At 42.6% G+C, this 15,584-nt stretch overlaps 1 protein-coding gene across 3 annotated transcripts; it reads left to right on the top strand.

The window, feature by feature from the left end:
* The first annotated feature begins 1,651 nt into the window (after positions 1-1,651).
* On the top strand, positions 1,652-13,553 carry LOC123932093 (zinc finger protein 709-like). Of its 3 annotated transcripts, none has more exons than XM_045989758.1 (4): positions 1,652-1,813; positions 10,743-10,869; positions 11,063-11,135; positions 11,539-13,553. In XM_045989758.1, exons 1-4 carry the CDS (start codon positions 1,811-1,813, stop codon positions 13,097-13,099), a joined length of 1,764 nt encoding a protein of 587 aa, XP_045845714.1. In that variant the 5' UTR covers positions 1,652-1,810; the 3' UTR covers positions 13,100-13,553. The 3 variants fall into 3 exon arrangements, with proteins under 3 accessions (XP_045845714.1, XP_045845713.1, XP_045845715.1); XM_045989757.1 differs by having other exon boundaries at positions 11,536-13,553; XM_045989759.1 differs by having other exon boundaries at positions 10,691-10,869; positions 11,536-13,553.
* The last annotated feature ends 2,031 nt before the right edge of the window (positions 13,554-15,584 follow it).

Here is a 15,584-nt window from a genome sequence, read left to right as displayed (position 1 = left end):
AAATACAGAGGGACACCTCAGTGGCTCAATTCGTTGAGCATCTACCTCCTGATTACAGCTCAGGTCATGATCTCAGGGTCATGAGATCAAGCCCCATGTCAGGCTTCACACTTGGCATGGAGTCTACTTGGGATTTCTCTTTCCCTCTTCTTCTGCCCTCCCTCCCCCACTTGCATGTATTCTGGAAAACAATATGGGGGTTCCTCAAAAATTAAAAAGAGAACTACCATACAATTCAGGAGTCACACTACTGGGTATTTACCCAAAAATACAAAAACATGAATTCAAAGGAGTACATGCACCTCTATGTTTATGCAGCATTATTTATAATGGTGAAACTCTGGAAGCAGTCCAAGTGTCCATCAATAAACAAATTGATAAAGAAGTGGTATCTATCTATCTATCTATCTAACAGAATATTACTCAGCCATAAAAAAGAACGAGCTCTTGCCATTTACAACAACATAGATGGAACTAGAGTGTATAATGCTAAGTGAAATAAGTCAACCAGAGAAAGACAAATACCATATGATTTAATTTATATGTGGAATTTAAGAAACAAACAAGCAAAGGAAAAAGAGAAAGACAAACCAAGAAACAGACTCTTCGGTATTAATTAGAGCAAATTGATGTTTATCAGAGGGGAGATGGGTGGGGGCATGGGAGAAATAGGGGATGGAGTTAAAAGAGTACATTTATCATGATGAAAAATAATATAAAGTAAAATGATAAAAAAAAGAAATGCTCCCCCCAAAGTTCCTCAAATAAGTGGAAAATGCTTTAAGAGTTTTGCAATCCAATCTCTTAAGCGTATTAATACTTTCAAACAACATCCCTTATTTACATAACCTTTTCTTGTTTCTTATTATATGAGTCCAAACAGTAATCAAATTACCACATAGGTTTTATAACTTTTATCTAGCACAGTTCTCTCAGGATACATTCAAACAGTGATCTAAAATGTCTCTTCAGTGTAAAACGTATACCAGAGGGGCGCCTGGGTGGCTCAGTGGGTTAAAGCCTCTGCCTTCAGCTCAGGTCATGATCCGAGGGTCCTGGAATCGATCCCCGCGTTGGACTTTCTGCTCAGTGGGGAGCCTGCTTCCTCCTCTCTCTCTGCCTGCCTCTCTGCCTACTTGTGATCCCTGTTTGTCAAATAAATAAATAAAATCTTAAAACAAAACAAAAAACAAACAAACAAACAAACAAAAAAACCCCGTATAAGAGAATTTAGTCAATACAGTTTACAACTTGTGATTGGTTTTAGAAAAGTCCCTGCACCCACCCGGGACTGGGGTTCCAACTTCCCACCACAGCGCGGTGTTTGGAAGGCAATAGGATTTTTAAACTGTGAAGTAGGTAGGGATGAGGAAGTGTTGGGTGGAACACCCAACGCTTTCAAATAATTAAAGATCAAAATGGAGCCAGGTGACTCTTAAGAGTCTGTATTTGTAAGAAAGGGTCAAGCTCCACCCGTGGACGCTCCGCATTACCCTCCAAAGTAAAAATCCCTGGAGAGAACGAGTTTCAACCGCTGTTCCCCAGACATCTCTCCTCTGGCCAGCTGTCACTCCCGAGGGAGCGGGGGTGGGCCTCGCCACCTGTCCAATCAGGGGAGACGTCAGGGCAGGTGGGCGGGGCGATGCTCCGCAGTCGCTCCGCCGGAGGGTCGGGCTCCCGCCATTGCTGGGATCGCGGGGTCCCTGCCGTTAGAGCTTCCAGGTCGCCCTTCCCGTGTTTCTGTTTTTCTTAGACCTGTACCTTCCCCGAAATCGTAGGCAGAACGCCGGGAGACCCCGGAAAGCTGGAGATGGTGAGTGTGCCGGCCGGGGCTTCCAGACGGGGGTGCGGAGTACCGGGTGGAACCGCCCGGGGACGGCGGGGGGCGCGAGCTGGCCTCCCTGCGGAGAACTCTGAAGTCGTTGACTCGAGTCGGTCGGTGGCGCGGCTCGGACCTTAGTCCCCTCCCGCGCGCGGCCTGGGGCCTGGGCCCGCAGCTGGGACCCCGGCGTCCTATCCCGTCCCTGCGCCCGGCAACTTCGGCCCTGTGGACCGCTCTGCGCCGGCAGCCCCGCGTCTCCCCACATTGTGCGGTGACCCCCGGTGACCGGGGACGATCGTGACTGGCTCCCTGGAGTTCGTGCTCGGGAGGTGCCATGGTCTGTGGGGTCTTCAGCCCCTCCTTTCTTTTGAGAGGGGACCTCGTTTCTCTTGAGTTTCCCGAAATTGTGGGAAATCCACGATCCTGCAGCGGCACCCGCGCCCCCCTCCACCCCGCCCAGCTCTCCCTAGGACTGGCCGTCGTTGCGTAAATTTCCAGATCCCTCCTGGCCCACTTACCATCTCCAATTCACAGCGTCACTAGGAACTAGCTATTCATCCTTAATGGTGCATTTCAAACAGACCCAGTATTTCAATTATTTGTCATTTTTTCCTGCTCTCAGTGGATGGCGCTTGTATTTATTTATTTATTTTTTAAGATTTTACTTATTTATTTTGACAGAGATCACAAATAGGCAGAGAGACAGGCAGAGAGAGAGGAGGAAGCAGGCTCCCTGCTGAGCAGAGAGTCCGATGCGGGGCTCGATCCCAGGATACTGGAACCATGACCCGAGCCGAAGGCAGAGGCTTTAACCCACTGAGCCACCCAGGCGCCCCTGGATGGCGCCTTTAAACGGGGATGGAGTTTTTAAACGGGTTTAGTTTTTGTTCCTGGATATTTTACGGAAAAGAAAAATAGCGAATAATGACCTGGAACAATATTGTATGAAATCCTTGTGCCCCTCCTTCCAGGGTCGTTCCTGGGCACAGTCATCCTATGGAAAGTCCTTCGGCTGGAGGTTCCTCTTTGAAACTTTCCTGGGTGACCTGTCCTGTCAGCATGGTCCTTCCCTCGTTTTGTCACTTTTTTTTTTTTTTTAAAGATTTTATTTATTTATTTGACAGAGAGCGCGCTCGAGCGCACAAGCAGGCGGAGCAGTAGGCAGAGGGAGAAGCAGCCTCCCCGCTGAGCCGGGAGCCCGATGTGGGGATGGATCCCAGGACCCCAGGATCATTCCGAGCCAAAGGCAGATGTTTAACCGTCTGAGCCACCCAGGTGCCCCTTAGTTTGTCACCTTTAAACGATTTATTCAATTAACTTTAGTCTCAGATTTTTCAATGAATAAAAATTTATTTAATCCATACATCGTGAAAAACTAAAATATTTCCAAAGAGTCAAGAAAGGGGTGAGTTCAGGGAAAAAAAAAAATTCTAGTGTTACCCTGCAGGTATTATTATTTTTTACCTTTTCCTCCCTTGAGTGTGTTACTGAGATTCTGAGGTCTGCTCTTTCATTTGGAATGAGTTCAACCGGATTTCCAAGGCTTAGACTTGCAGACCTATTCAACTATGATTAGTAGTTGGTAAAACAAGTTGTTCTGTTAATAATTAACATCTTATTATTTATTTATTTTTGTAAATGCAGTCCATACTTGTGAGGTTTCTTGTTGAGCCAGTGAAGCGCCCTACATTTTTCCCCCCTTCCTTTCCACGTAAACACTGGGTTTGAGTGATTTGCTGGATTGTTCAGACATTGAGTTTATGTCATTTAAGATATCACGGGTGGTGCAAAGCAATGTCAGTGGCAGGCAGAGGCCTCAGGACAGTGTCTCTGAGGTCTGGCCCCCTTGAGCCTTCAAGGGGAAGTACGAAATGCCCAGTTTTTCTTCCCGGATTGCCTCCCCTGCATGGGTGTGAAGTTCCCAGAGTTCATTCCTGGGGCTGCTCACGTGTCTGTTATCATTCCTTCCATCTACTGACCCATGCCAGGGCTTCTGTCTCCACCAGGAGAGTCTAGAATTTGGATTTTTTTTTTTTTTTAAAGTAAGCTCTATGCCCAAGGTGGGGCTTGAGTTCACCATCCCAAGATCAGGAGTCAGATTCTCTACCCACTGAGTCAGCCAGGAGCCCCTAGAATGTGGAACTTTCTGAATGTGGCTTTCCTTCTGTCCTGTGGGAAGCAGGCCGCTCATATGTGCTGATCCTAATATTTCTTTACTTTGGGTTTCTTTAGTGATTAAATAGTACAGCACTTTGGCTCTAGTTTCTTTAAGCCCTTGGGCTCTGGACTTGTGAGTTGATTGAGAGATACAGTGGGAGGAAAGCAAGGAAGTTGTGGAACTAGGTAGAATTTGTGTTCTCTTTAGACAGGAGAACTTCAAGACGCAAGAGGCACTCAGTTAAGGTTTCTTAAGGTAATTTTTCATTTTTGGATCAGTTAGAGCATGTCCATGCCCCTAGAGAGTACTGACACTCGACAGGCTAGAGCAATTGAATTCCTATTTTTTTTAAAGATTTTATTTACTTATTTGACAGAGAGAGAGAGATCACAAGTAGGCAGAGAGGCAGGCAGAGAGAGAGAGGGGGAAGCAGGCTCCCTGCTGAGCAGAGAGCCTGATGTGGGGCTCGATCCCAGGACCCTGGGATCATGACCTGAGCTGAAGGCAGAGGCTTAACCCACTGAGCCACCCAGGTGCCCCTTGAATTCCTATTTTAATTGATGTAAGAAAAACTGCCCAAAGCTTAGGTAAACATTTGAAAACCCAGTGCATGTAAGGTCTCAACTCAAACCCCTAGTGTAAGTAATATGCTACTTATTCCTGGAAAATAGCCTGCATGTGATATAGGGGATGGACAAACTGGGGTGCCCCATGTCCTGCTAGTTAGATGTTTGACAATTTTCATAAACCATACAAATGGTTTACATTTTTGTAACCTTCAGTGTTTAAAGGAATTATATCTTAAAATGATTGCCTGTATACAAAGTTAAAATGAAACCAAAACTGTTAAATACTATAATATACATAAATTCATATATATATATTCTGTTAATAGTTAACAGAATATATATATATATATATATTTAAAGATTTTATTTTCCGGAGAGAGAGAGGGAGAGGGAAGGAGTGGAGGGAGAAGGACAAACCAGCTTCACGTTGAGCACAGAACCTGATGTGGGGCTAGGGCTAAGGACCATGAGACCATGATCTGAGCCAAAACCAAGAGTCAGATGCTCAAGTGACCGAGCCACCCAGGTGCCCCAAGTTTATATATATATTTACAATAAATTGGGGCACCTGGGTGGCTCAGTGGGTTAAGCCTCTGCCTTCAGCTCGGGTCATGATCCCAGGGTCCTGGGATCGGGCCCCGCATCGATTGGGCTCTCTGCTCAGTGGGGAGCCTACTTCCTCCTCTCTCTCTGCCTGCCTCTCTGCCTACTTGTGATCTTTGTGTCAAATAAAAAAAAAATAAAATCTTTAAAAAATAAAATAAAATAAATTTGTAATATAGGGAGTGTAACTTAAGAAAATCACCATGAACATATCTGAGTTCCTTCCAGCACTGTTAAGCCCAACCAGCCCCAAATACAGAGTTTTGATAATTTCTTAAGCCTCCTATATCCAAGAAGCAGTTGCAAGTGTATATTATTCTTATCAATGTTTGTCCTTGTCACTTAAAAGTTGTCTTCACAAAAATGAGACCTCTTGCACTGTACCCTCTAACAGAGTAGTTCTTATAACCCAATGTAAATCGCATAGGCCCTTGAAGGATTGAAACCATATACAAAACCTGTTCAGTGAAGGGTTGATTATTCCCAGTGCTTCTCCTTTGAAAAGCCGAATTTGACTTATTCTTACCTGGAACAACCAAATGACACCTCACAGTGGATTGCCACAACTGTGTAACTGTAACTGTGGTCACGCCCAATGGACCTCTATACCCAGTCCCCAACTTCAGGGAAATTATTGATTCAGCCAATCAACAACAGGGTAAATACCCTGCTGTCACAGACTGGGTGGTGCCTTCATCTTGGAGGGACACAGTACACCTTTCCTGGGTTATCCTCATGGATCTTCAACAGTTTTGCCTTCCCAAACAGTCATCTGAACTGCATCCGGGTTTCTCCAAGAACACGGGTGCCCCATTCATGATCTCCTTCCCTGAGGACATACTAGGGAGGCAAACATTGAGAAAAGGAGCTAGCAAAATGTGGGCGGGGCATTGTCATTCATAAATGGGGGGCCTGGTCAGCCTTGTTATTTTACTGGAAATTGTTTGATAAGGTGACACCTCCCCTCTCTAACATCACGAGGAAATAGCTGTTCTCCCAGCAGCACTCACATCTCCTGTGTTCCAGAGGAAACATATTTCTTGTTTACTAATTTTCCTTGAACCCATTTATGCTATTACAGTGGGTACCGGTACCTCAAAAGGATTGGTAGTGCCCACAGACTTCTTCACTTGGGTGCTTCCTTGACCTCCTTTCATGCCTCCTGGAGTTACCCATAATGGCCTTGAAAAAGGCTGCTCAGGGCACCTGGGTGGCTCAGTGGGTTAAAGCCTCTGCCTTCGGCTCAGGTCATGATCCCAGGGTCCTGGTATCGAGTCCCTCACTGGGCTCTCTGCTCAGCAGGGAGCCTGCTTCCCTCTCTCTCTCTGCCTGCCTCTCTGCCTACTTGTGATCTCTGTCTGTCAAATAAATAAATAAAATCTTAAAAAAAGAAAAAGTCTGCTCTTTTACCAGCTTGAGACATGGGGCAAACCGTGGACCTTTGGGATAGCCACATACAGGAAGGCACGGCCCACCCTCTCCTTAGTCTTTTGCTAGATGCCATGGTGTTGGAGGAAGTCCCCCCCTTTCCCAGACCCCTGGGCTCTCTGGGGAGCTCCATAGGAGTACCTGCGTGCAAAGCAATGGGAGTTCATAGACTTTAGGTATGACATCACCACATTTGTACATAATGGAGCTTAGGCAGAACAGCTGCCTCTTATGTCTGAATTGGATCAGACCAGAGGGTCATCACTTACTTACCGTACATCAGTCAGTCATCTTAGCACCAGGTGACGGCTGACACCGTCTTCACCTGTTCACTAGTCTTGAGTGACTCTCTGAGTTGCCCCGCTGGGGTGAAAGAACTCTAGGAATCCTGTGTCTCCACTACCCCCAGTATAAATCAAAGAAACACTTGTCTGTATGTATATTAAGGCCAGAACACAGGCTTTGCCGGGAGACATGTAATCGATGTCTCAGTCCAGATGTTAGCGATAGTAACAAAGGCACTCATTTCATTTCTCAAAATACACTGTGCTGGGCACTCTTACAGGCATTCACTGGAAGTTTCTCCTCTCTTCCAAGTCTCAGGATGCAGATTTCATAAAGCATCATAATGGCTTACTGAATAAGTTGAAATACATTGAATGAAAGATGGTCTGTGCCTCACATGGGTCAGTTATCAGGTGTGAATATTAATGTGTCTCTTTTTCTTTTCCTAGTAGACTTTTTTTTAAGAGACATTGGGTTTACAGAAAATTTAATTGCAAAGTACAGAGACTTCCCACAAAACCCCTCTGCCTGGACACAGTTTGTGCTATATTTTATATCTTGTATTGTTGTAATACATTTGTTACATTTGTTGAACCAACTTTAGTGCATGAAATCCATACATTAAGGTTGACTCTGTGTTGTATAATCCCAGGACCTCAGCTAATGTGAAATGACATGTCTCTGTCATTTTTTTTTTCAAGATTCTATTTATTTATCTGACACAGAGAGATCACAAGTAGGCAGAGCAGCAGCAGGTAGAGGTAGGGGGAAGCAGGCTCCCTGCTGAGCAGAGAGCCCGATGTGGGGCTTGATCCCAGGACCCTGAGATCATGACCCAGGCCAAAGGCAGAGGCTTAACCCACTGAGCCACCCAGGCGCCCCTGTCTGTCATTTTTGTATCCTATAGAATACTTTCACTCTATTGAAAATCTCCTGTTCTCTACCTGGTCATTCACCCCTCCCTCTCACCCCAAAGCCCAAGTAACCAAAGATCTTTTGATGCCTTTTAATTTTCCCTTCTCTGGGAAATGGCCCATCATTGGAACCGTAGTGTGTAGCCTTGTTATATGGTTTTCTTTCACTTAGAATATGATTTTTAACTGCCCTCGTGTCTTTTGTTTGATAACCTGGTTTCTCTCATCACTGTAAAATATTTCATCCAGTGGATTTACCAGTGATATTTTATCAGCTCACCTATTGAAATTATCTTGGTTCCACATGACAAGTGTCCATAAAGCTCCTGTAAACATTCACATGTAGGATTTTTATGAACATAAGTTTTAAATTCATTTGTGTACATTTGAAACACATAATTGCTGCATAGTATGGTAAATGTAGGCTTAGTGTTAAAAAACTGCCTTTCTTCCAATGTAGGTTTGCCATTTTCCGTTTCTACCAGCAATGAAGTTGGTTTGATGTTCTCATGATGTTTAGCCATTGTAATAAGCAACTGGTGATACCTCATTGTTCTTTTTTAATTTTTACTTTTTAATTTTTTTTAAAGATTTTTATTTATTTATTTGACAGAGATCACAAGTAGGCAGAGAGGCAGGCAGAGAGAGAGGAGGAAGCAGGCTCCCTGCTGAGCAGAGAGCCCAACATTCCTTGATCTCAGGGTTCTGGGATCGCAACCCAGGCTGAAGGCAGACACCTAACCAACTGAGCCACCTGCGTGTCCCTTAACTTTTTAAGTTTATTTATTTTTTTAAAGATTTTATTTATTTATTTGACAGACAGAGATCACAAGCAGGCAGAGAGGCAGGCAGAGACAGAGAGGGAAGCAGGCTTCCCACTGAGCAGAGGGCCTCTGCAGAAGGCAGAGACTTAACCCACTGAGCCCCCCAGGCACCCTGATTTATTTATTTTAGAGAGAGAGAGAGAGTGCAAGCAAGGGGAGGGGAAGGGCAGAGGGAGAAAAGAAGGCACCCTGCTGGGAGTGGAGCCCCATTGGCCTGATCCCATGACCCTGGGACCTGAGTGGAAACCAAAAGTTGGATGGACACTCATTCAATTGAGTCACTCAGGCTCCCCTAGCTTTTTATCTTTTATTTTTGCTCTTGGTTCATGGGGTTTTCTTTGTAATTTGGGATTTTTTTTTTCATTTTCTCAATTGACAATCTTTTTTTTTTTTTTTTTTAGATTTTATTTATTTATTTGACAGAGAGAGAGACAGCGAGAAAGGGGACACAAGCAGGGGGAGTGGGAGAGGGAGAAGCAAGCTTCCTGCTGAACAGGGAGCTGAATGTGGGGCTCGATCCCAGGAACCTGGGATCATGACCTGAGCCGAAGGCACATGCTTAACAACTGAGCCACCCAGGCGCCCCTCAATTGACAATCTTGTCATGATACAAAGACAGTTTTATTTCTTGCTTCCCCAAATGTTTACCTTTCACTTTTGTTATTTACCTTTTATTGCCCTTGTCTGAGTGTATTAGCTAAGAATTCCAGTATAATGTCATTTAAGTGTAGTGAGAGGGGACATTCTGGCCTTCACCCTGAGGTTACCAGAAAGCATGTCGTTTTTTTTTGTTTTCTTTTGTTTTGTTTTGTTTTTTCCAAATCGTGCACTTATATTAAATAAGATCCCACCCAGTTGATGTAGAGGTACGTGCGGCCAGTGGGGAGGTATTCTCTTACCTCAGTGATTTGCTGTCAGTCTTTTTAGTGGGCCCTTGTCCCTGGGCTTGCCCTACTATAATATAATGAGAAAGAAGTATGGTAAGTGTCCTCAGTTCCTAGCAAAATCCTCTTGAATCCCTTGAAATTACTTGAGTGTTAATGGTGAAAGAACATGTTTTGTTTAATGGAGCACATCTTGGCCACTTACTAGGTAGCTTTTATCATGGGGTTTTGGATACCTGAAATAGCAAGCTTTTTTTTGTTTTGTTTTTAAAAATATTATTTGAGAGGGAAAGAGAGAGAGAGAGAGCAAGCAGGGGAAAGAGCAGATGGAAAGGGAGAAGCAGACTCCACGCTGAGCAGGGAGCCTGAGTGGGGCTTGATCCTGGGACCCTGGGATCATGACCTGAGCTGGAAGCAGACACCCAACCAACTGAGCCACCCAGGTGCCCCCTAAAATAGCAAGCTTTGATGAAATGTTTAGAATGTTGAGCTGTAGCTCCCAGCTTCTGGGTATAGGACAGGAACTGGAGATTGGATTAATCACCAGTGGCCAGTGATTTAATAAATTGTGCCCATGTAATGAAACCTCCATCAAAATTCTTAAAGATGGAATTCTGACAGTTTGTGCATGGGTGAGTCCATCCAGATGCTGGGAGGTTGGTGTGTCCATGGTGAGGGAGGAGTTCTACACACCCTGTTTTCCATTCCCCTTACCCATACCACTGCCTTAACTTGTCCTATGCATTGCAACTTTTCTCTGTTCCTGGGTTTTATGCTTTACAGTAAACTGATAATGGTAAATAAAGCATTTTGCTAAGTTTCTCAAAATCATTTTGGTAAATTAACAGACAAGACAGAGTGTAGAGGAAATCTGTGAATTTGTAATTGGCTATTGAAATAGTAAACTTGGCTCCGCATTTGTAGCTGGTATCACAAGTAGAGGCAGTGTGTGGGACTGACTTCTTAAACTATGAATCTGACTTAAATTCTGGGTAGTTTAGATTAGAATTGAATTGTTGGACACCTGTTTGGTGACGTAGAATTGGAGAAGTGGCTGTGGAACAAATACCACATATTTGGTGTCAGAAGTGAGAAAACCCTATCATCCTTATAATGCCCCACCTTTGGAACGGGAAGGAAAGAAATACCTTTGCCTCTTAGGCTCTGGAAGTCATATGTAAACTGCTTATAAATTGAGTATAGATCTTCAGTGGTCCATCTCGCCCACCCTGTATACATATATGGGATTATTCAGGACTCAGTGGCCTTTGAGGATGTGACTGTGAAGTTCACCATGGAGGAGTGGGCTCTCCTGGATCCCTCCCAGAAGAAACTCTACAGAGATGTGATGCAGGAAACCTTCAGGAACCTGGCCTCAATAGGTAGGTGATGACATTCTTTCTTGCTAAATCAATTAGAGATTCAGTGTAACTTGCTCATCAGGGCTATTTCAGGGGAGAAAAATGGGATGGGAATATTTTCATTAATAAACCTGCTGTGGTCACAACTCATCATGGACCAAGAATCCTAACAGTTTTTCCATAAATTTTTGTAATTTATACTGCTTTTTCCTAGTGTGTAGTTCAGAAGAAAAATGGGATATCCATGACAGTGAAGATCAGAATGAAAACCATGGGACAAATCTAAGGTGAGTAGCATTCACACGAGAAAACAGAGTTTCATTAGAGAATCTAGAGATGTCATGAAATTTTAAAAACAAGCAGATGAATCACCCCAGCTTTAAATTCATTGATCCTTAAGATATTTTCACCAAAAGTTTTTTTTCCTCACGTGTAACTGAGACGTACAGTTTCTGAAAAACGGTGTATCTGAAAACTTCATGTAGAAATACCATTTATGAATATTACTGTTTTGATAATACTTAAGATAGAGGCCTGTTGCAAAGCTCTCAGTATGTTCATTTTCAAACAATCAAAATATGCAGAAAACCAACATTTTCCTTGAAGATGGTACAAAAGTCACTGTAATAATTAATAAGTATAAGATCATTAATAACCTATTAACAATATGCTTCTCATATTTTACAGCAGTCAAATGGTAGAAAGACTCTGTAAAAGCAAAGAATGTAGTCATTATGAAGAAATCTTCAGCCAGATTCCAAACCATAATCAGAAGAAGAAAAGTCCTACCAGAATAAAACTATGTAAATGTACTTTGTGTGGACAAGTGTTCATGTGTCATTCATCCTTTAACAAGCACTTGAGATCTCACACTGGACACAAACCATATGAGTATCAGGAATGTGAAGAGAAGCCTTATAAATGTAAGGAATGTGGGAAATCCTTCAAGCATCGGCAATCCATCAGAATGCATGAAAGGACACACACTGGACAGAGGCCCTATGAATGTAAACACTGCGGGAAAGCTTTCATTTGTCGCAATTACTTTCAAATTCATGAAAGGGCGCACAGTGGGGAAAAGCCCTACAAGTGTACAAAATGTGGCAAAACCTTCAGTTATTCAAGTAACTTACGTAAACATGAAAGGACTCATATTGGAGAGAAACCTAGCGAATGTAAGCAATGTGGTAAAGCTTTCCGTTGTCTCAGGTCCTTTCGAATACATGAAAGGATACACAGTGCAAAAAAGCCCAAGGAATGTACAAAATGTGGTAAAACCTTCAGTTATTCAAGTAATTTACATAAACACGAGAGAAGTCATAGTGGGGAGAAACCCTATGAATGTAAGGAAAGTGGGAAAGCCTTGCATTCTCTTACCAAATTTCGAAGATACATGATCAAGCAAAGTGGAGATGGACTCTATAAATGTAAGGAATGTGGGAAAGCCTTCAGGTGTCCCAAAAACTGTCGTAGTCATGAAATGACACACAGTGGAGTAAAGCCCTATGAATGTAAGGAATGTGGTAAAGCTTTCAGTTCTCCCAGGTCCCTTGGAAAACATAGAAGAATTCATACTTCAAGGAAGCCTCATGAATGTAAGGAATGTGGTAAAGCTTTCCGTTATCCCAGTTCCCTTCGAAATCATGAAAGAACTCATACTGGGGAGAAACCTTATAAGTGTAAGGAATGTGGGAAAGCTTTTAGTTGTCCCAATTACTTTCGAATTCATGAAAGAACTCACACCGGAGTCAAACCATATGAATGTAAGCAATGTGGAAAAGCTTTCGGTTGTCCCCAGTCCTTTCGAATACATGAAAAGACACACAGTGCAGAAAAACCCTATGAATGTACAAAATGCGGTAAAATCTTTGGATATTCAAGTAACTTACGCAAACATGAAAGATCGCATACTGATGATAAACGCTATGAATGTAAATTATGTGGTAAGGCCTTCAGCAGTCACTATTATGTTCAAAAACATGAAAGAACTCACACTGGAGAAAAGCCTTATGAATGTAAGGAATGTGGGAAAGGCTTCATTTTTCGGTCAGGTGTTCGATCACATATGGTGATCCATACTGGAGATGGACCTTATAAATGTAAGAAATGTCAGAAAGCATTTATTTCTCCCAGTTCGTTACAAACACATGAAAGAACTCACACTGGAGAGAAACCTTATCGATGTAAAATTTGTTGTAAAGCCTTCAGTCTTATTCATTCTTTACAAAATCATGAAAGAACTCATATGTGAGACAAAGTATAGAAATATGGAATATAAGAAAGTTGTCATTTGTTGCTTCGTCTTTCATGTACGCTGGAGAGAAATTATAGAAACGTATGGAATGTAGGAAAGCCTTCAGTTGTCCTCTTTCCTTCAGAACTTACCAGAAAAGTCAATAGAGAGAATTCCATTGATGGTAAACAATGTAGGAAGTCTTCACTTGTCCCACAACACTGAAAATCATGTTAGATTATTCCCTGGATTCATACTATAGACTAAAAAATAAAAACCTTTTACAGATATTTTAAAGGTAGTGTGAAAATTATGGGAAAGAAAGTAATATGGGTAAGCTGTGTGAACATGAATTCATGGAGAATACTTAGGAAAATTCACAACATTAAAGAAATATTATAAATGTTATACACAAATGGTCTTTATCAGATCTTCATTCTTTTTTAAAAAAAAGATTTTATTTATTTGTCAAAGAGAGAGAGCGAGAGAGCTCAAGCAGGCAGAGTGGCAGGCAGAGGCAGAGAGAGAAGCAGTCTCCCTGCTGAGCAAGGAGCCTGATGCGGGACTTAATACCAGGACCCCGGGATCATGACCTGAGCTGAAGACAGCAGCTTAACCAACTGAGCCACCCAGGCAGAATTTAGGAGAATTCTTAAAAGTAATTCTCTGTACTGTGGACTTCCACTTACTTTTACAGGCAGATACTGAAGTGAGATAATTATGTAGGTACTTTTTAAGCAAGTTCCCAAGTTTAATAAGTAAATTTTTCCTTAGTAACATTTTATATTCTTATTTTGAAGTCTGTTGGGTCCATGGGTGATTGAAGTGTATTTCTAATATGCAAGTAGGTTTAATTTTTATATTTAAAATTATGTAAGGAAAGGAATTTTGAAAAATAACACTTTCATATTTTCCTTTCCCTGGTGTCCTCCTATGGGGCAAGTACTCAGTATGCTTTAGTCATTATTTCTATATTCTGCACTTCTTTATTAACAGAAAGCTCCCGTCTCATTGGCCTGAAGAGCCTTATTCTGTTTTCCTAAATAGTTGCCATATAGTTGTGAATATGTAAAGTTCATCATACGTTATAGTCTTGTGAATTATTTTCTTCTTTTGTCCTTTGCTCTTTGTCATTGGTTATGGCTGGGACTTGGAGTATAGAGTTACATTAAGAATAGAGGCCCGTGTGAGATAGAAAAATAAATCTAGAGTTGGAAATGACCTTCCTTGAAGCTGTTAATGTCAAAGTCAGTCATGTGAACTACTGTTCCTAGAATCTGTTGCATTTATGGTTTCATGTTAGAATTTGCCAAAGCCTAAGTTACATAAATCTTGGAATTCAGAAGTGAAATAGGACTAGGCACATTTTTCAGCCACCTGTGTAGCGGTGGGTAGAAACATACACCTCCACAGACACGTGCTTCCAGCCTGTTTTCCTTATTCCTTTTTTGTTTTTTCCTGGCAACAAAGAATAATTTCAAAACCACCGCCAACTGCTTGACTTCCATTTGATCTGAGCAGTAGGCTTCTCCACTTGGCTCCAGAGTTCTACATCAAAGATCCAGCATGGGTTCAAATTTTCCTGCAAGTCCTCATGTATCCACAAATTTAGATTGTTATGGTTGAGAATGTTCTCTGAAGTGTTACTCTCCTCTTTTCTAGATTTTATTCATATAAAGTCTAATTTGTGTAGTAAACATATTTTCTGTTAATACCACTATTGACTGTGTTCTTTTGAGATGATGGAGTGTTCTCTACCTTGAGAGTGTTACAGTTACACATTTGTGAAAATACATAACTACTCTTAAATTACATGTGTATATTTACTAAAAGCAATTAATAGAAAATAGTAAAAATGTTGTCACATGCTAGGAGGATGTTAAAACCCTATCTTTGACTTCTGTGTGTGCCATATGTCCTCCAACGTGGGGTCCTTCCTAGGAAGTAGTCTAAGAAGTGGGGAAGAAGGCCACCAGAAACCTGTCTTGGAACCCAGCCTGACAGAGAAAACACCCTCCAGGGGCACACCTACCCTCATGTCATACACATTACTGGTGAGAAAGCTGTAAGGCTCCTGGTGCCACCTTTAACAGCAGGTTATAACTTAAGGATGCTGTTGTCTGGGGCGCCTGGGTGGCTCAGTGGGTTAAAGCCTCTGCCTTCGGCTCAGGTCATGATCCTAGAGTCCTGGGATCGAGCCCCGCATCCGGCTCTCTGCTCAGTGGGGAGCCTGTCTCTCTCTCTCTGTCTGCCTCTGCCTACTTGTGATCTCTGTCTGTCAAATAAATAAAATCTTTTTTTAAAAAATGCTGTTGTCTGAGACAAGGGTGCATCTAAGGGATGCTGGTGGGAGCTGCCTGGGTTTATCCTAATCTAATCTTTGGTTATCAGCATCAGGTCCTCTGAGAGCCTGTCTTGAGGCCATTTCCAGGTGTTAACATTTCTCATCTCTCACCTTCTTGCCTTCTCTGTGCCAGCTTGCTGAGAAACAAGTTTAAGTCGT

Source organism: Meles meles, chromosome 20 (assembly GCF_922984935.1).
Source record: "Meles meles chromosome 20, mMelMel3.1 paternal haplotype, whole genome shotgun sequence".
Taxonomy (NCBI): domain Eukaryota; kingdom Metazoa; phylum Chordata; class Mammalia; order Carnivora; family Mustelidae; genus Meles; species Meles meles.
Note: the sequence above shows the minus strand (reverse complement) of the source record. Positions and strands in the feature narration are given on the sequence as shown.